This window comes from Thalia democratica, chromosome 2 (assembly GCF_965202585.1).
Source record: "Thalia democratica chromosome 2, ktThaDemo2.hap1.1, whole genome shotgun sequence".
Classification (NCBI taxonomy): Eukaryota; Metazoa; Chordata; class Thaliacea; order Salpida; family Salpidae; genus Thalia; species Thalia democratica.
This window is the reverse complement of record NC_139166.1, coordinates 92,477,783-92,500,202: the sequence shown is the minus strand read 5'-3', so window position 1 is coordinate 92,500,202 and position 22,420 is coordinate 92,477,783. Positions and strand designations below refer to the sequence as shown.

Here is a 22,420-nt window from a genome sequence, read left to right as displayed (position 1 = left end):
GATTGAGTCCTCAGCGTTCAAGGCAACAAACTTGAACATTCATCTTATCGAGCAAGCCCACACAGACTGTGGCGTCAACCTTAGCAACACTTCTACGAACAAGTTGTTTTCGTACTTTTAAATAATTCTGTCGTAATATTTATACATATTCATGTTATCGTATCTACTTACTATTGTACTTGTATTGTAATATTTATACATGTTTATATCATCGTGCCTATTTATATTGTATTTTATCGCCACGCTCCGATCACGGAAAGGAAACGAAAGAAGATCAAACCACGTTAGTCAAGATTCTGTTAAGGAGACGGACCAACGTCGAGTGCCAGAAACTGAGCGACCGGAGACCAGTGACACGTCAAGGAGGGAATCCAGAGCACGTTTTCCTTCTAATTGTTAACTTTAAGTGTTTAGACTTATTGTGAGCTGTCATTGCGTTTATTTGTACATATTAAAACAACATTACTTAGTTTTATTATATTTAGTTATATAAATTATATAGTTATGTCCTTAAAACCCCTAAAAAAGGCATTAGTCTTGAAAGTGCCACGCACACCTTCGTGCACCGAAATGAGTTGTTCCGAGACTACTGCTAACCTAGAATCTGATGAGATTGTCGAGCCTGAGACCGAGGCAATTTCGAAGGAAATCAGTGAGGCTCCTAGTCTGGGTAACAATAATACTAACACCACTTTCCAAACAAAATACTTCAACATTTTTCCGTTTTTTTTATTAGCTCTTTGTGTGAAGCACCATTTAAGAAAAGATGAATTACAGCAATTATATAGCTAATTATTTAGTATTAATAGAATAGTAGTTATTCGTACATAACGTTTTAGGGACAATTATCATAAAAGGTTTTTTATTATTGATATTTCATTCATTAATCTATATTTTAATTATAGGAAACTAATTCTCTAAGATTTTAATCCAGAATTATATTAATTTATTTATTCTTGTAAAAAAATGATATATAAGTAACCCATTATTAATAATAAAACAGTTCTATTTACATAGTTTTAAATTTTTTATATCAATTTATTTTACTATAACTGTTACCCCTAACCCTTACCCTCGGTCGGTAAGTTATTTTTATTTATTTATTAAATTTTTTTTCTTTTACTTTCACTGTTACACCTAACCCTTACCCTCGGTCGATAGCTTTTTTTTAGATTAATTTTTTTATTAAAATTATTTTTTTTATATGATGATCATTTTTAGCTGTTTTTTTATTTTTACTATCAATGTTATCCCTAACCCTTACCTTCGGTCACTAACTTTCTTTTTTCTTTTTTTTTATTTATTAAATTATCTTTAAGTTTTGTTTTCTATTTGTAATTGATTTAATTTTTTCCTGTACTTATCAATCTCGTGCAATTTCGTGTACTCGTGCAATTTAGTAACCTCGTGCAATTTTGTCTTCGTGTAATTTATACCCGTTCCGATTAAATAATTATAACAACGTTTTCAATATTTTAACTAAACTCAGAAACTGTAAACTCCATACATTTTTATATATGTTTTTCAGTTTAGAATTAGTTTAAAAACGTACTACAAAAATTTTAAAAGTAAAATGTCCAAAGTAACGAAAGAAAACCCCGTTGCTAATGTTACTTCTAACATGAAGGATACAGCTGATAATGTTCAACCAGATATTCACAATCGTACTGCGATTTATGAAAACTCCAAAAACTCCTTCGTAACAATGAACAAGAAAATGCTGTTGAAACAGCTTGGTCATGAAGCATCGAATGCAATGTCTGACTTTGAAAAACAAGGTGAAATTAATAAGAAATTTTTTTTGTTTAAAATTAATGTTTGTTTGTTATGTTTAATTTTGTACTGTTCATTAGCTTTTAAAACTTTAAAGTCTGTGTTTGTACGTAAATTAGTTTGATAATTAATAAATATTTGTAAGTATCTTATACCAAAACTTTGTATTTTAGTTATTTTTTAATGTTTTTAGTTTTAAAGTACACCAAGACTCGCAGACTCTACGACAAAAAACATTTTTTTACAAAATTATGATTATATAAGCTAAGTTTAAGAAAATGTCAAGTAAGTAGTTAAAACTACCAAAGTAGAAGAGTAAGAAAATAAATCAAATAATTAAAAGCGTGTTTATGAAAAATATTTAAAATTATTTTCATACTAGTAAAAAATATAATTTATTAATGACAAAAATGTGTAAGTTTAGACAAAAAGACTAAACTATTTTTAAAATATATCATAAGAGACACAAAATTTAAAAATATTATAAATTCATTAATAACTTTTTTTGAACAAATGGTTGTTTAATGACAATTTATTAAAATAACAGTGAACTAACGTAAATAAAAATGTAAAATAAACAATAATAGTTTTCTTTAACTTTAATTAAACAACTATATTATATCAATTCGATTGAAAATATTTATTTTAGGCAAAGCAAAAACAAAAGAAAATTTAATGATTCCAGCGCTAAAAACATGCAAAATTTTTTTAAAGAAAAACATTGAGAACTAAATTGCAGAATATACCGAAGAAAAACTAAACAATATAAACGTACTGACGTATTATTACTTGGCAAAAAAGTTTTACTTGCCAATGTTTGCTAAAAAAAACTTTAGCTACATAGAACGGTCTTTTGCCAAGGTTGCTGGAAGTGAAAATTTTTTACACCTAGACTTTGCCCTTGTTAAGAGAATACTGTCCAGTTCTGAACTAGACATTACATCGGAAGCACAGGTCTTGAACGCTGCTGATGCATGGGTATCTTACGATTATGATGAAAGGAGCAAATTTTCAAAACACCTTTTGCTAACAGTTCGTCTTCATCTACTGTCTGAAACTATTTTAAGAAAAGTCGTATATTATCCTTACGATTTGGGTAAAAACTCTATATTCATTAAAAGTAAAGAATGTGTTGACCTGATTAAAGAAGTCTTACGCAGTAAAGAAACCTACTTAGAACAAGAGAAACAATTTTCTAGATATCAGACAAGATATTGCAGTCAACAAAAGTACAACATGATGCTTTTCGAAACTACAAACTCAACAGAGGATTATAACAGCTTCACCAAAAGTATAATACAAGTTAACGGAGAAAACACTAAAGATGTCGAATATCTCACTCTTATCTCCCAGTTTCACAACGCTTTGCCAGTCAACGTCAACTCTATAGTCTTCTTTTTAACCAGGACGCACAACGAAAACAAAGTCAGCACTCACAAATACTGCCGCAAAAACAACACTTTCAAAAACCTCAATCTTTCTTTCAACAGCTACGGCGACTTCAGTGCGTGTTCCTTCATGGATAGAGTCATAGTCGTCGGTGGTCGTGAAAACAACGAGCATCTCGGAGCAGTCAGCTCTTGCCTCGAGCTGGACACAGTGAACATCAGCCTCAATAACATCACGAACATGAAAGTGGCGAGAAAGCTTCCGGCTTGCGCGGTGTTCGAAGGAAGGATCGTTGTTTCCGGTGGATTTCTAGATGACGACGATGTAGTTGACTTTCGCTCCGTAGAGGCTTACGACCCCGCTTCCGACAGTTGGTCTGGCATGCCGAGAATGATTCACGGCAGAAGCGGCCATCAAACCGTTCCGGTGAGGAACAAACTGTACGTGGTCGGAGGGGACGTGGCAAACTGTGAGGTGTTCGATAGTGTGAGCGGAACGTTTTCCCTTCTCGAATATCCGTCATCGTGGCAGGGTATGAATGATTATGCAGTAGAGGGAGCAGTTTCGATCGGGAGCAAAATAATCGTGTTCGTAAAATCGAGGTTGAAAGTATTTGATTTGAACGAGGAACGTTGGTCGGAAGAATCGTTTGAGTACGCGGAAGGTGCCGATTGGACTCACTTGGTAAAAGTACCTAAAGTTTAGGGGAAACAGAAAACAGAAAACTTTTTGGTTTTCTAATACTTTAGTGCAGTGTTTGTAATAGTTTTGTCTAGTTTTTTATCCACTATTTAGATCCGCCCGTTTTCGATTCCAGATTTTTTTTTATGGTTTAAGATCTGGCCAGTTCCGGATATTTTTTCTGATATATGATTCAGCCGGATCCGATTTTGGATCTATTTAGATTTTATCCACTATTTAGATCCGTCCGTTTTCAATTCCAGATTTTTTTTCCAGTTTAAGAAGTGGCCAGTTTCGGATATATTTTTTCTGCTTTGTGATTTAGCCGGATCCGATTTTGGATCTATGTTCCAATTTAAGATCCGGATTGTTCTGGATCCGAATCCTAAATGTGTTCAGTTTTATGTAGTCTCGATAGAGAACAAACTTATAAATTTAATTATTAAAACAATAACTAGGAGAATCGATTAATAAAAATATATTGCTAAAAAATACAAAATGTGATTGTCTAAATGTTTAGTTTGAACACTAGGAAAAAGAACGTTGTAAAAAAACAAAAAACTACTCATACGACATCTCAGATTAAATGTTAAGTTTTAACTACTTATACATGTAGTTGTACTTGCATGACGCAAAAGAAAATTAAATTAAACGTTGCAATGCTTTAAAAATATATTATTTTTTTATGATAGACTTTACATTAAACTTTTACTTACAATAACTTCTTTAGCATATTTTTACATATACAAAAGAAGGTAGTTTATAAAATAACATATACCCATATCAAACTATCAAACTAAAAAAAAAACCTATTCCTGTTTTTTCAAGTTGTGACGAAAAATAAAAGTTTTTCGCCCGTTTTTGGAAGCAATCGATTCCGCTTTGTTCGTACAAGTTACCAGCATTTGAAAACAACTTTTCAGAATAAACAGAAGATAACCTAAGCAAATACCGCTAAACATGTTTTCAATGATTATAAATTGCCATTGAATTAGAACTATTATAGTTCTATACTATTTAACTTGACATCAAAACTCCTTATTTTTGATATTATTTAAAACTTTAAATGTTTTTTTTAAACTTTAAAACTAATTTTAATGCCACCCTTAGATGCAAAAAGGGCTTTTTGAAAGTAATAGTATTAACAAAAAGCTATAAAAAAATACTTTTAATAAGTAGTAAAAATGTGAAAAAATATTAAAATAACATCAAAAACTTCATAAAAACAATTTTTTTAAGAATAAGGTTTATGTTTAAAAAATAGCCTGAGATTTAGAAAAATATCTGAACAAGATTAAAGTTTCAAAATAAAGTTAAACAATATTAATTCAGCTGAGTTATTCAAAACCTTCAAACAAGCCTGTCAAAGTTCTGCACCACCTGCAGTTAAACTGCAATATAAGTACTACATAGCAAAAACAAAACCCAAAAACTTTTAATCCATTTTAGTCAGTTTGTTCGGTGTTCATTCATTCACTATTTATATTAAAACCACAGTCACTTAATTTGGCAACTTTGTTTGAGGCTCAAACTAATTACTAACAAAGGATAAAAGTAATGTAAAACAAATTAAGTTGAAATGTCATTAAAGTTATACATTAATCAAATGATAGTAGTTTAAATGACATGATTTATAATGACATGTGTGAGCTATACTTTTTTTTTAATAAATCAAATAATAAGTTTTAGTATTTAGCTTAATAGTTGTTTAATAAATAGTTTTAAAAATATGTTGTTTTTGACCAGTTTAATTCATGGCTATAGGTATACTTCAGGCATAATATGGATAAAACTTAATTAGATGTGATTAAAAAGGATAGTAATTGTGAGCATAGTTGTTTACACGTTAAATTAGCATAAATGAGTAATACAAAAGAATAATGTTAAATATTCATTTTCCAAAAACAAGTGAGTTACCAAGTTTAAAAGTTTACTCCAAACTAGACTTTTAAAATTTATCTCTAAAAATTTTTTTAACCATTTCTAAACTTAGTGAGATATATGAGATGAAACAAAATAACAGTATTAATAATAGCTTTACAAGGATCATATTTAAAGACAACTACTATTTTTAAAACGTTATTAAATATGGTCTAATATGGTAGTTGAACAGTATACTTTAGTTGTACATGTGCTTGTTTGTACCTCAACTTTTTTTCAATCAGTCACTAATTAAACTGTCTAGTTTGGAAAACTTACTTTCCTGCTTTTATATTTATGTTTTATAGTAGCTTTGATTATTTAAAAAAACAGTTTCATTTTACAATTACAAATAAAACCTTTTAAATTTCTACTGTTGTTTTACTGTTTAATTTTATAGTTATGTTACGTCTCAGATTGAATGACTAAACAAAGGGGTCGGCAGCCTTTTATAAGTAACGGGCTAATTTTTTCAAGATAATATATTTGCGAGCAGCACTATATAGAAAAAGTCTTCGTGGGCAACAGTTTTTATAGAATAATTGCAATTATCAATACGAAAATACTATTTTAAACAAAAATTGTGATAAAATAAGCTTTAAAATTGCACTAGTAATGCGTTATAGCTTACATAAATGCCAAATTTTAAGTTTTTACCACAAATTTGATTTGTTTTTATTGTTTTAAAAAAGTATGTTTTTAGCTGAAAATTACCTTGCGGGCCACAAATTTTGGCGTTGAGGTTCGTATTTAGCCCGCGGATCGCATTTTGCCGACCCCTGGACTAAACAATTAAACAAATAACTTATAGAGTATTCGATTTTTTTTTGATAACCGGATTTAGATGGTTTTATATATACAAGTCTGAACAAAAATTTCTACTTGGAATACTGCAAGTTTATTTTTAAGGCTGGTTTTCTTTGTTTTAATTCTAAACTTGATTCCAAACACAAAGTTTTAGCTATCTTTTTTTATGTTTGTTTTTTTTTATAAAATTTTAAGACTATCTAAACAACCTGCTACTTTGATTTTTTTAATCATAACTATAAAATCTAACTGGTTTAGGCAACAGTCTTTTTGATAAGTTTGTTTTAAAATTTAAAAAATTACGTATAGTTACTAAGTTCATTATGAAGATTTTTTTATAAGTTTAGTTAAGGTTAAACTTTTTTTTTAAACTTTTAATTTATATTTTTATTAATTCATAGCTTAAAAGTTTTCCCAAACAAAAATCATCTGTAATTTGTTTTATCCATAAAAATGAAAAATTTACCTTAAAAATTTTTCATACGTATTAGGTAAGATAAAATCAATGCAAAATATTTCTTAGTAAATCTTAATTTCTTACAGTATAGTATTTCAACGACAAACACTGGTGTACAATTTGTATTTTATTATTAAAAGTCAATAAAGTTCTAAAGTTCGCACAGCGAAATATAAGAAAAAAAATTAAAACACATCAAAAATGGAATACTTAAAGCAGTGCAAATAAAATTCTTTTATGATTTTCTTAAAGTGCTTTCAAAGGAATAAAATACTTCAGTAAAACATAAACCCTGTAGAACGCCTAGCGGTGAAAAAATTTTGAAAACAAAAGCACTACAACAATTTCTTGAGATAGTTTTTCTTAAAAGCATAAATAGTGTTTTTCATATTTCATTAAAATACAAATACATTAAAGGTTGGTGGTAATTTATAAACTTTTGAGATTAAAGAGTACTTAAATTACCTTTTCTCGTTACTTTCAGTTTAAGGCAAAGCTTTAGTAGTGCAAATGTTTAAAGTAGAAACTATGAGCAAAGCCTTAAAAGATCAATAAACTATGTCACAAGATAGTATAAAGGAGTAAGATGTTTAAAAAATATTGGACAGAAAAAAATGAAAATTTTTTTTATTAATTTACTGAGATAGAGTTTGTAAAAGCATATTCTCCATATATTTAAACTTATTAGATAATATATCTTTTTACACATATATTCACCAATAGTACGTCTAAACACTGCAATTAAACTAATTCTTCATCTTTATCAAACTTAATTTCTCTTCGAAGCCTTTGCTTAGGTTAGCTTAAACTTATCTGCATTTTTGTAAGTTCTTTAGAAACACTCGTAAACTTTTCAGAACTTTATGTAATTTTTTCTAAACGTTTTGTTTTGTATTTTCTTCTTCATTTTTACAGACATCGGTAAATCGGTTTCTCAGTTGAACACATTTCGCATTTAATATCGCAGCACCAAACGTATCTGTTGAAATTAATTAAATAATTAAATTAATTAAAGATTGTCTTAATTTTACGGCCTTGGTATATTTCAAACATTTCGTTAAATTAAATCTTCACTAACATAAGAAAAAAACAAAATGGTTTTAAAATTGAAATTTATAAAAAGCAAACAAATAAAATGAAACTTCATGAGTTTTAGAAATCATTTTATCTTATGGAACAATCTAAATTGGTTATTTCAACTTTAGCGAAACAAATAAAATATCATTAAATTACATTATTAAGTAAGTAATATTATCATCCAATCACAAACCTGCAACTGCACTTCCACTCGACGATCTCGTACCCCTTGGTGAATCCCCTCCCGCAGCATAGCAACGCGCAGTTGTCCGTCCCGTTGCTATGCGGGTCGCACAGGCGCCCCCTCGTGCCCCAAATCCCCTTCCGGTTGTTACGCAGGCAGTAGTCGGGGGAATTTTCGAAATATATCAACTCGTTGTCGTCAGGGTAACGGCCCCCTCTCCTGTAAAAACATTTAATTAAAACTTTTTTGAAAACTTTTTATAAATTTTTTTCTATCAATTTTTTATACAAATCAAGTCAATGATATGTACTTTATATTTAATTTATTAATTTTCAAAATATATCAATTCGTTGTTTTCAGGGTATTGACCCAATCGCCTGTCGATGGAGAGAAGTTTTAATTAACATCATTTTAACCGTTAGATGACGACAACTTAAGTCAATGGTGTTTCATTTTAATATAAATCATTTTAAAACTTATTAGTTTTTGAATAAAACAAACTCGTTGTCATGCGGGTATGAATTTAAAATATTAACCCATAGTTTTTTATGATTCAAATTGTAATAACTTGATGTCTATTTATAGATATATTAAATTTACATAGCTAAATAGTGTAAACAGTTTTCTTTATTTTGTTAGACATTTTTTCCAAAGCTTAATTCAGTTTCTTTAAATATAAAAGTATGGAATATGAAAAGTGTATACAAGCAGAATACGAATTAAAGGTAACGATGGGAATTTTATTGAAGCTATGGAATTTTTTAACACATTGAATTGTTAAGTTATTTATAAATAGTATAAGAAATACACAAATAATTAATTTTATTACTTTAAATTAAGTTCGTTATTGAGTCATCAACTTATAATTTTTGTACAAATATTTCCCATACATTTCTAGTGCATATGTACTTTAGTTAGAACTGCTTAATTTAGTTTTACGATTTATAAAACTTAGTCATAATTGTTTTACTTTTTTTAAACTTTGGGTACTAAAGTATGTTTTTATAACAAAATTTTAAACATTTAGCAGAAAAATTTATACATAGTTTGTTTATGTAGTAGTTTATAACTTGGTATTAAGTTTATCTATTTAAAAAAGAAAAAGAAAGTTTATAAAAAATAAAGCCTAGCTGAAAATAAAATACTTTTTTGTAAAATTTTCAAAATACGTTGGAGCTTGCAAAAAAAAAAACTTAGTATGTATAAATTTTTATACTTTAGTTTACAATGGAGAGCATAAAAAAGCTATATTTTACACTTTATTAGCTAAATATTCACTTAGTTAACTTTTTAATAAGTTTAAACTTTGCTGGCCTGACGCCAAACTTTAACTACCAAAACTGATTTGAACAGTTATAAGAAAGTTTATTAAATTTACTAAACAATAACTTTGCTTAGTAACTCCGTAATTTTTTTTATAAAAATTTTTATCTTCTTAACCTTTAAAAAAATAAAGCTTGTTCTTATATACTAACCGTTTTAAAGCAAAATTGTCCTTAAAATTTGTAATATAACTTAACTACTTCTAGCAGGTGTGAAAAATAAATATGAACTCTTTTAAAAGTTAATTATGAACCTCTAGGGACCTAACTACTATCAAGTTTTTATTCATTTTAATTTATAACTTGTTAATCCATATCTTAGTATCATTAAATGTAAACTAGTACTAGTTTTTTTTTTTGCTCATTCTTTTCAAATAATTTTTTAACAACATTAAGTAAAATAACTAGCTAACTATTTAATTAAATTTTTTTAGGTAACTTTTCCTCGAAATACTCCTTTAAACTTGACTTTTTGCGAAACTGGCTAAATGAAAACTAGTAATTTAAACAGCTCATATTTTTGTATTTGAGTATTAATCCGTTACTAATTAGAAAAATTAATAAATTTTTCATTAGTTATAAAACTACAATTTAATGAAAAGCAAAATAGCCGATTAGTTTAATTCAGTTTTTAAACGTAATGTTTTCAAATGTCGTCATAAACATGTAAAAGCTGTTTCTATTTTAGTTTTTAAGTATTAAAATATAAGCTACAATTTATTTACAAGCCACTTCCTCTCAAAACCTTAATCCTCATCTAAAGTAAACAAAAGTAAAGTATATTAGTTAATTTACCGAACCTTTTTTATTACTATCAATTTAACTTACCCAAACAACACTGTTTATAACCTTTTCAAACTTTAAAGCAAATTATAATAAATAAAAGTATAAAACAAACAAATTATTTTTTAAAAAAATTACAAAACAAACTATATTGAATCACTTCAAATATCACTTCATTAAATTGATTAAATCTTACTTATCAATATATAATATAAAATCTTACTTATTAATGAACATCTCCACATATATTTAATTACCAGCAGTGAATTATATTATTTAAAATATTTACTACATTATAAAATACAATACATTATTATAATTTATATATACTATAATATATAGTATATATAAATACAAACTTGTTAATCAACATCTCCACGCTCCCCCTCGCCTCCCTGCTCACCTCCACCCGCATCTTCTCGCTCGACTTCCACCTCTTCCTCAACTGTGACGTCACAGCCAGCAATGAGGGCATCCTCTTCCAACACGTCTTCACGTTGCAACCGCCGCTGGTGCCGTGGCACCTGCACGTCTCGTGGGCCGTTTCCATGATCGCCTGTGACGTAATAATGGTTGTTACGTCACAGTACATTTTATTACCGTTCTGTGACAACTATTTTTTGTTGCAATCGTAATCAGAAGCAACGCGTGAAGACGTTTTAAAGGTGCGGATCAATAAGGTGACACTGAAACTACGTCATCACGCGTCGCCACTGTAGTTGTTACGTCATAAAGAAATATATTAATTAATGGTAACCACTTTTTTTACGTTTAGTGCCTTAATGCTTTATTTTCACTTTTAAGCTAGAATAGTTAAAACACATTTGTTTTAGAACTTAACATTGTTAATATACTTTTGAAAAGACTATGAGGTTCATTAAAACTTACTTTAATCCTACATAGGGGTATAATCATCGTTTCTAATACGGCATGGTATAAGGGTGTTCAGACTTTTTCAACATTATATTTGATTTAGTAGTGTGCGTTGTATACTTTTAAAGCGTTTATAGTTTTTATCACGTTTAACGGCACCTACATTTAGATGCATTTCTATGAATTCGATGTTTGTAGTTCATTGTGACGTAACACTAACGTCTTTAAATTAAAAAGAAAAAAGACTAAAGTATGAAACAGTTAATGATTACTTTCAAGTGTAAGCTACATGTCAATATAATTTTAATTACACTAGTATCGCTAACAGAAACAAGCATGTTTTGTTGTGACGTCATAATACATTTTTAGGTTGTTGTTAGCATGATGACGTCATAATACATTTTTAGGTTGTTGTTAGCATGATGACATCATAATACATTTTTAGGTTGTCGTTAGCCATGATGACGTTATAATACATTTTTAGTCGTACTTACTACAAAAAAAATGTGAGTGTGAGAATAAGTCTTGTTTGTAGTTTAACAAAATGTTTTTTTTTTTTTTGTTTGCTATTTTAGTATTATATACTGTGTATTTTGATATTTTATAGACTCTGACCTCAACTGTTTTAAACTTAGGGTATTCTTTTTTACTGTATGACGTATATTTCCACCATTATTATTCATTTATTAACAAATTGTATGTCCAGTTTGCGTGTGACTTGGTAATTAACTGAGACATGATTTATGAAACATATATAGAAAAACAAGTTCCAAGACTATAGTGATGTCACACCTAACATGTAAATGTACTTACGACACTCGGTTATTAGATTAATGCCACGCTTATGACATTAAATGCCACTTTTAAGCTTTTTAACAGATTTAGCAGAAATACATGTTGAGTTTTTAGTCACATTATTGTTACATCACACTTGCAGAATTGCGTGACGTATTAACCAAAATTTACTTTTTAGTGTCATGTTAAAAGTTAAGCAAACTACTTTTTTTGTTTTGATTACACAGTTTTTTTTATATTCGCATACTTTTAAGCCTTTTGACAAATTTGATAAAAGTCCATGTTGAGTTTTTAGTCACATTACAGTTAGTTTTGTTGTATTGGGTGACGTAATTACTTTTAGTTATCTTAATTTGAAAGCTTTAATAGAAAACTAAGTTTTCAGCTATTTTATATTTGACTAGCGTAATAATTTTATTTTCAAACACTTTGCTGTATTTTAAGCAAGTTTTTGAACTTTAATTTTCAGCGGTTTAAGTACTTATAATTTGGCAATACTACTTAATATTTAAATTAAATGCTTGAACAAAATTTTGACTATATTTTGACATGCTTTATTTGAAAAATTAACCACAACGTTGATTTTAACTTTTCTTATTTATTTCTTCTGTTGTTTTTAGGGTCGTTTTAAACATAACTAGCAAAATAGGAACTAACGTTTGTTTTGAATCAAAAACGGCTGAACTAAATATTTTAATCAAAGTTGTAGAAAGTAAAACCGTATAGCGAAAACTGAAGTACAACAAACTTTTTAAATTAAAACCCTCGATAAATTTTATTAAGATTAAAAAAATTAAATTTCACGAAAAATTTGATACTTTATAATTAATGATAATAAGTTTGTAAACTTTAAATTCTGTCTAGAGGTAAAAAGTTTAATTTAATAAACATTTAACAAATGGCTCTAACAAATTGTATTTTTTTTACATTTAACTATATGTAATAATAATTCAAAATAATTTTATTTATAACTGAATCTGTTTAAGTAATAGGTTTTTCAATGCATGTTTAAAAATACCTGTTTTTAAATGCAAGTATTTTGAACTTGGGCACATAATCTAAATTAAAGATGTGTATATAAATTTTCAGTCTTTTTTTAAATTCCCTATGGCATATATATATCTAGTTTCTTTGAACTCAACTTTAGCTTTAAACCTACACAAACTACAAAAATCCCGTTCGTTTAAATTCAATTGGATTATATTGCGAAATTTTTTTAATTGAATTTTAAATGTGTGATTATATTTTGTCTTTTATATGTAAATGATTATTCGTACTGTCTAATCCTTATGTTTTTCAAGAAATTCTATATTAATTACCAGTTCGTACCTTATCAGTATTTTTTAAGCTTGATTAAATGCGTTTTAAATCAATATTAATAGGCATTTAAAATTAATAATTCTCACACTAAACTTTAACCTTCTTTAAAAAACTAAAATAATCAAGCTGTAAAAACTTTCAATAAATTATTAAAGCTGAAAAATACTATATTCATATACATTTCAAGAAAAACTCAAAATTATGGAAATATTATGTTAAACCCATAACAAATCTTATGCAACTTTTGCTTTTGTTTTTACGCTTTAAACTCACAACAACCCAACTTAAACTAAATTTAACTAGGTAATTTGAGTAATTGAATTTTAAAACGCTTGATTTACAATATCATACAAACATTTTTCACAGTAAAAAAACAATGCAAGTTTTTGTGTTTTTTAGCAATTTAGGCGAAAATTGTGTTTATTCGAATAAAATTATGAATAATTCGTACACAAAGTTAATTTATCAAGGTTATGTCATGTTGAAGCAATTTTATCTTTCGTTACGGTATTTCGTAACTACTTAAAGGAGAAACGCATTTATAATAAACAAAAATGATGTAGCTTTAGAAGTTTTTTAACTTCTATAACTCTATTTTTTATTTTTAGTTGTCTTTTTTGTAACTGTTAATTACTTTTTACCAGCTTAGCTTTTTTTAATTCAAAGCAGTTAATAGAGACTATAAAAAAGAGAGTATATTTTAGATTGCTTAAAGCTAAAATATATTTCAGTAACTTTCAATACATTAATCGTATGTCTAGTAGTGTAAATTTTCGCAATTTTACTAGCTGCTCAACAGCTTAAACCAATACTCAAGTAATAAGTTGAAATTGATAGAAAAATTAACTAGTACTTGTTTTTCATTTTAGGATCATCAAAAGTATTCATAGACTATCAGTTGCTAAAGCTATGCAAGTATTGTTTTTTTACAACTTTTACCCTTCTAAAAACCAAAAACAAAACGCTTTTAAAACCTAAAACTTAAAAGCTCAACCGAAGTTCAACAAATCACGTAAGAACAAAAAACGACAATTTCAAACGAATCAAAAAGTTCAAATATAAGAGATGCGAAAAGAGATTACGTTGCAATTTTCACATAGGTTGCCATGACAACAAAAAAGTCGCTACTGTGTAACTACGCAACGATTACTCGAGCATCTAAAGTTCAATCGAGGTCGCCATAGCAACAGTTTTCTTGTTTTTTCTTGTTGCTATGCGTCGCTTGTCGTAGATAAACGTTTTTTAATACGGTGGTGTAAATACAATTTTTGCTACCGTGTTTCAAATTGGGCTATTATTAAAAAAATTGGCTGCTTTTTTGATTCTTTTATTAAAGTTTACGTTTGTGTGATAAATAATGACTAGCTAGTTATATTTGCAGTTTATTTTTAACCACCAATTTATTTTCAAGCTGGTTTAAAAAAATCGCCTTTTTTTGACAACTTAAAAAATAAATTAAAGCAAATTAAAGCTAGAAAATAAATTACTTTGGTTCTTAAGAAAAAATATGTTAATTTATATTTAAAAAAATTAAAAATTACGTTATTTAAGTACAAATTTTTATCAGGAAAATTACTCAAAACCTAAGACTATACAAAAATTTATTGAATTAGCTTTTTCTTTGACTTTTTAATGTGTTTTAAAATTTAGGTTGTACTTTAATTTTTTCCAAACTAAACTTATGACAAAAAATATCTATTTTAACTTTCGTATAATTGCGGTCTAAAACTGCTTAAAGTAGTTAAAGTTGAGGAGAAAGATAAAATAAAGAAAAACATATTGTAATCGCATCATCAAGGTTTTAAACCAAACATTGTTAATTGTTTTTTTCTTATATTTTTGTTTGTTCAGCAGAACAATAAAACGTTAAAAGTATTACACAGTAACAACATATAATTACATCAACAAAATATGTTGAAATACCAAAAGAAATTGCTTAAGCAGACATAAAAAAACAAATTACCTAATTACGTTGAAAGTACATAAAAAAGGGAAGTCACTATAAACAAAAGCTTAAAATAACTTTCACAACAACAAAGGGATAAAACGATTAGTAATCGTGTCACGCTGAAGTTTTTAAAAACAAACATTACTGGCGAATTTTCGAAAAACGTCAAAAACGTCAATCAATGAAAAATAACAAAAAAATCCAAAAATAAAAAACATGACATTCACGTTACAAAGCCCTTTGTGCGCGAGCCGGCGGCACAAACAAAGCAAAAAACGCAACAAAAGGCCGCAGGTAGCTTTTCACTGTGACGTCATAATCACGCCGCTCGCGATCGGCAAACAGCGCGAAGGTTAACGACCCACCTGCGAACAATTAGTGGGCGGCAGCGTGTCAACTAAAGCTACTGTCTCGTCATAGGGGGAGGAGATTTTAATGGCGACAATGGAAGGGGGATTGTTTCAGGGGTCAATAAAATTTGGGGGCCATTGTTTCAGTTGTTTACTTTCTGCTTCTGAAGGAGGGGGTTCTTTTGTTTCAGCTGTTTGTTGTTTAATCTGCCCGTGTTTAGTTTTACGACGTCGCTATTGTTTTGACAAGTCAACATTGTGGCTGGAAACTTCAACGGTATTTTTATTAATGGAGAAAGTTTGAGTCGTTCGGAAAAATTCTGGTAATTTTGCTCAGGGTTTTGGTCGGTAATTTCGATAAAAAATCAGCTTTTGGATTGGCGAATTGGCAAAACTTTGTACAACAAAAGTTAAGTTTTGACTAGATACGTTAAAAACTACACGCAGGTTTAAACTATAAAACTTAAACAACCACAAAAAAGAATCTGATAAAACTTTGATGAAATTTTTGAAGGAAGAGGTTAGTTTTGACCAAGTAAAAGTAAAAATAAACTTTTTAATGCTCAAGCTATAAAAACAAAAAGAAACGAAAAGCTTTTGTTTTGATTTCAACTTAAAAGCTCAACTTTTTTTGGTTATTCATCCATTTCCTAATAACTGTATAATATAAATTTACCAATAAATTACTGTTATCACAAATGAACTGAATTTATAAATCGATTTGTTACGCTTAAAATTAATATCAAATATTGTAAAGCTTTTGAACAGTTTTTAAATTCAGACAGTTATGGTATTAAATCTAGTTCATACCATGAATCACGCCAATTAAAAGCTGTTTTTATCCGAACAGCATAATCAGAAATTCTCTTACATTTGTATATAAGTTGAAACTTTTTAGAAAAGTTTCCCTACCTTGCATTAAACCAATATGCTTTTATCAATACTTTATTTTGTTAAAATTTATTTATTACGTCCATTCTCTCAGCTTTGTTATTCTACCGGTTCATGACGTTACTAGTAATTTCCTTAATTTATTTAACACTTTACATCTACAATCTATTTATTACGTCACAAACCATTCTCCCCGCCTTGTTGTTGTGTCGGTTCATGGCGTTCCTGGCGTGCTTGTAACTTTGCGGGTCGTCGACGAATTCCTCGGTCAACCGGAACGCCTGCTGCAGGTGGCACCGCTTGGTGTCGTCCTTCCACGCATGTTGTGACGTCAAACTTTTGAACTTGTACGGGTTGCCTGGTGGTTTAAGTTGATTATCAAAATAATAATAAAACCATGAAGGAAATTATGGTTTTTGTGATTTGTAGTTTGAAACAATGACTTGATTGTAAACTATTGTAAAAGTCATAATAGAAACAAATTCACAATAGTTCATAAAACTTATAAAAGTTTGTAACTGACTGAGATTTGTAAGTCTTTAAAATTGCTATGTAGTAAACTAATACAGTTCATAACAGAAAATCCGCGGGTCAAAAGCCAAAATCTGCGGCCCGCGAGCTACTTTTTAGCAAAAAATACTTTAAAAAAAACATAAAAACAAACGGTTTTGCAATAAAAACTTAAATTAGGCTCTTAATTTAACTAATGCTCTTTGAAGGTGCTAACATACTGTTTATTTTGTTATATTTCTAGTTTAAATTAGTATTTTTCTACTATTTACTATATTTGTTTTTAAATAACTGCGACCCTCGACAACTTCTTTCTAAAAAGTGCGGCCCTCGAGCAACTATTTCTGAGAAAATTATCCCGCAATATACAAAAGGCTGCCGACCCTTGGTGTAGAATATACAGACGAAACAATGTTTTTCAAAATAATAATTTAAACAAGTATTATACAAGATTTTAAATTACTTATTAACTCACTTTGTTGGATGTTAGTACACCTGCAGTGCGTGAGGTTGTGGCTTTTGTTCTTGTCTTCGCAAACTTGAGTCAGTTTGTAAGCGATCGATGCAGATATTATTGCGTGTGCAAACGCAGCCTCTTTTGAACCTTAAAAAATTTAAACGTTGAAATATCTACAATTTACCAAAAAAAAAAATATTTGAATAAATATGATTTAGTAAGTGTTAAAAATCGTGTGTTTTACGTTTTAAGTCAGTATGTATGTTATTTTTCAAAAATAAATTATGTTAATTACACAATTTAAAATCGTGTAAGACTCAAGTTTTCCAATTTGTTCTATTAGGGATGCATATTAGATAAACTCTATAAAAACTTTAAAAGTAGAGTATATAGTATTTTTTAATTTATTTTATTTTTAAAGTACATATTTCATAAAAATCATATTGGTATTTAAACGTTATAAAGTACTTTAATAAAAAAGAATAATTTTGAAACAATATAATTTCAGTACAAAAACTATTTTTCAAAATATACATTCAATTTAGTACAAGTTTATTTTAACCAAATTTATTTGAAAATAAAGAAAACACTCACATCAAATGATTTCAAAACATTTTATGTTTCTTTTATGTTTTCAGACCTTATATTAAGTTTTCTAATTCGTATTTTTTACTATGAAGGTTTATAGTGCGCTTAAGTTTAAACCACTTAGATAAACAAAAACTGCTTTTGTATTTTTTTTCAGTATTAGCTTTTCTATTACGGTCATTCAAGTACTAAAACTTTAATATTACACATATTTAAGTACTTTTATGTTTTTTATTTTCACAAAATTTTATGTGTATTTGTTTAAAAACGGGTAATAAAAACAATTCAAAAGTTATATACAAATGATTATGGCCAATAAGAAAAGTACATACTTAATTTTTTGTACGTTTTTATAAAACTAAAGTTCTGTTATATATATTTAATTATAAAATAAAATAAAAACTTACAAAACTTTTGAAATTACTTTTTTTAAACTATTTACTTAAATTAAAGTCTTAATAAGTTGTAAAAGTTTAACTACGAATACTTTACAAAACTGATTTTAGTTGGATTGGTAACACTTTTAAACAAAAAAAACAAAGGATTTGTTTTTCAATTTACAATATTGTTTTTAACAGTTATAAACTTTTTTCTATGCACGATAATGTATTAAACAACGTTACGTTAAACACGACAATATTCTTTGCGCAAGTTTTTATAAATAGATTACTTTAGATTAAAATCACATACTTTACTCCTAACTTTTTTTATGCTTCAAACCATACAAACAATTAAGAATGTTTACGAAAAAACTTAGTTAAAGTTTTCTTAATTTTGTTTTAACTTTAATTAATTAAGTTAAACTATTAAACTAATAGTTCAACATATATTATATGTTACTAGCTCTGTTTTAAGCTTAAAAAATTAATTAACCTTATCAAAAAAGCTAAAACAATTTTTTTAGGTTGGTTTTTATCGTTCTATAAACTTTTAATTACTTAGTAGTTTAGTAATTTAACTTACTGTATTTTAAAACTCCACCAAATAATTGTTTCATTTTTCTGTTTTTCATTTGTAATCTTCGAGTTTTTAGTGTAGGGCAATTCCACCTAAAAGTAGTAATTTTTTATAAAATTATTTATGTTTATTGTAAGTTGCCACAATCTAAAAGCTTAAACTAGTTGTTACTTTCTTTATTACTACTTAAAAAAAATAAGTTCAAATTTTGAAAAACTTTTTTAACTATCTTAAACAAAAATTCCTTAATTAGTAAAATCCTGAAAATCGTTTGATTTCAATCGGAAATCCCGGTTTAATGTAATTATAACACAGTTGGATATAATTACGCTAAAATTACGCTTAACAACTGATTGTAGTCATGGAAACTTAAAAGAAAATTAGGAGAAAAGTTTTAAGTTCCGACAAATACTTGTTAACGAATTATTTTTGGTAAAGTTTAATTAAAAGTTATGTTGTTGAAATTGATTTTCATTTTAAATTATTAATATTTGTTACTACAATTTTTTTAGTTTGCAAACAGTTTTAAGATTTAAATTTGAACAAACTTTTGTAAACAAAGAAAAAGGTATTTGTTTGCTAACATTTACAATGTATTTAACATATATCGAGACATAAAATCTAAACAATTTAAAAATTGTTTTTGAAATAACTACTTCAAGGCGTATAATTAGCACACAATATTATATTTATAACTTGGAAAATAAACACCTGTCCAATTTAAACAAAATACCTAGCAATTTCGTAAATAAACAAGCGTATATTAATACCTAAAACAGCTTGTTTTTATTACTTAACTATTTATAAATAGAGTAAGCATCCTTTTTTTCATTTCTAAAGCTTATTATAGTAAATTAAGCACGAAAGATTTCTTTAGTTAAAATAAACATAAGCTTAGTAGTTATTAAATACTAATAAAATATTTGTATTAAATAATTGTAATAAAATAAAATCAACTAAATTATAAAAAACAAACTTCTGTTTATTGGTGTTCCATTTGCAATTATAAATAATAAAACCAAATTGAATTAAATAAACAAAACAAAATAAAAGCTTATAATCTTTAGTGTGCCAGTTACAATGTCTTATTGGACCAGATATTAAATAATTGTAATAAAATAAAATATAAAAAACAAACTTCTGTTCCTTGGTGTGCCATTTGCAGTGTCTTATTGCGTCACTAATCCCGTCTGCAATCAACTGCATAACTTCGGGGTTGTTGTCGCAAAATCGAAGTTGGTGGGGAGTGAGTCTGGGTAGGTCCATGCAAGAGGGCATCTTGAGAAGACGTCTGCTCAATCAAATAAATAGTTAATATGTGAAAAGATAAAGTATAATGTATTTAAAATACATTTGAGATGTTTTAAGACACATTAAAGTGTGAGAGGGCATTTTCAAAAGACATCTGAAAAATAGCAACAAAGTGAAAAATCAAAATTTAAAAAAAGTTGACCTTAATTAAAATTTCTGTAAATATTTGTAAAACTATATGGTTATATATATTTATAAATATATATATATATATAATATGTATATATATATATATATATATAATATATATACATATTGATGGAGAAAAGTCTCAAAAGAAAAGGCATCTTGACAAGGCCTCTCCTTGGAGTAGAAACAATATATAAAAAATTCTTTAAATAAATATAACTTTGTTTTTATTGAACTTTAAAAGGTTTTCCAATGTTAATGTATATTTTTGGTTTGTTTTATTTAAATATAATACTTTTAACTTATTTGTCAAGAGGGCATTATTTCTAGTTTAAGTTTTTTGATTAAGCTCAATTTGCAATATAAATAATTGTAGTTTTTGTATGCTGTAGATGTTTTGTTTTTATTGTTACTTAAGTACGTTCTATTTTAGTCCGGCAGCTTAAAAAAATAAACTATTTTTAAATTTTAACAGTTTCAAGTAGATAAAACCATGTACAATTTAAAAGTGCTTTAATTTTGACAAAGGTTAAATTACTTTTAAAGCTTGCTAGAAATTAATTCGACTTTTAATAGTCTAAATAAGCACATAAGCTTGTTTGCCTTCAAAACTCTGCTCAAACTAATTAAAAAGTAAATCTGTGACTTAAATGATTTCCAAGTTTAATAACATAAAACTTTTTACCTCTCTAATAAGATGTTCAAAAAATTGTTCGAAAAAATATCAACAGTTTTATATCAAATATATTAACAAATAAGATGACATAATTTTAGTTACGCAAACATAAGTAATACAGCGACTACTATTAAATATGTGTAACGGTTTCATTTAATCATTGTTTAGGAGAAAGTCACAAAATAATGTGTCTGCTTAATTCTACGCACATGACTTTACTTTTTCAATGTTTTTTGTGCTAAATTTTTATAAGCTTGTTAAAATTTTAATCTGTCTTGCATGGTTTAAACAAACATAGAGAACAACTAACAATTAAAACCATGCTTAAAATATGAAACATTCACATTTCATTCTTGTTGTTTTCCAATTTTAAAATCATGAAATTTTGTTTATAAAAAAGTCAAAACTGTATTCGCAAAATGTAAAACGAGTTTATTGCAATAAAATAAACAAATAAGGCTACATAAATTTGAGTGTGCAAACATAAATTATATAGCAGCTACTTTATGTTACATGTGTTACAACTTTATTCAAATGTTGTTTAGGAGAAAGCTGCAAAATAATGCGTCTGCTTAATTCTACGCACATGATCTTAGATTTTCAATGAGTACGCATATTTATCATATCTAAGTCATTTAAGTATCTAATAAGTAAAATTGTCAAACTCATTACACAAGCAACTGTATCTTAAATATTAAAGCTAAGTTGGTTTTAAATTTTTTTTGTTATGTTTAGCCTAATTAATCGCTGAAAAAACAATGTTCAAACTAAAAAAGTGTTTTAAATAGCATTTTATAAACAAATTTAAATTTATAAGAATTCATCAAACTTTATAAAGGATCACCTGAACTAAACTTAACTATGTTTGTTTAAAAAAACCTCTTAAGTTATTTTAAGTTAAATTAAAACTTTTTTTTATTTTATAAAGTAGTTTAAAAGCCTTTTCAGCTTAAAAAATACGAGTATTGTGCAAGATACGAGATTAAAAGTTTTATTTTTTTAAACTGACTACTAACAATAGTTGTAAACTGCATCAATTTGTTATTGTTATGTCATAAGAAAGCTCTAACGCAAGTATAAAATGCTGCAGATAAATTTAGATAAAGTGTAATTAAAGTGTTTGTTTATTTCAAATTTTAAACCTTGTTTTAGTATAATATTAATTTATTTTAGTGAAATTATGTCATCTGAAACCAACAACTTTAACCTTTTTTAGTTTGTG

General features: G+C 27.5%; 2 protein-coding genes across 2 annotated transcripts; one reads left to right on the top strand and one right to left on the bottom strand.

Annotated features, from left to right (window-relative positions):
* The first annotated feature begins 1,573 nt into the window (after positions 1–1,573).
* On the top strand, positions 1,574–3,867 carry LOC145829118 (kelch repeat and BTB domain-containing protein 3-like). Its single transcript, XM_082936850.1, has 2 exons — positions 1,574–1,778; positions 2,666–3,867. Exons 1-2 carry the CDS (start codon positions 1,574–1,576, stop codon positions 3,865–3,867), a joined length of 1,407 nt encoding a protein of 468 aa, XP_082792976.1.
* Positions 3,868–7,936: 4,069 nt separating this feature from the next.
* Positions 7,937–20,360, bottom strand: LOC145829117 (protein Wnt-3a-like). Its single transcript, XM_082936849.1, has 7 exons — positions 20,221–20,360; positions 19,089–19,174; positions 17,556–17,684; positions 16,756–16,928; positions 10,753–10,949; positions 8,298–8,507; positions 7,937–8,006 (listed from the first exon to the last, which is right to left on the bottom strand). The coding sequence occupies exons 1-7, from the start codon at positions 20,358–20,360 to the stop codon at positions 7,937–7,939; spliced, it is 1,005 nt and encodes a 334-aa protein (XP_082792975.1).
* Between the last annotated feature and the right edge of the window lie 2,060 nt (positions 20,361–22,420).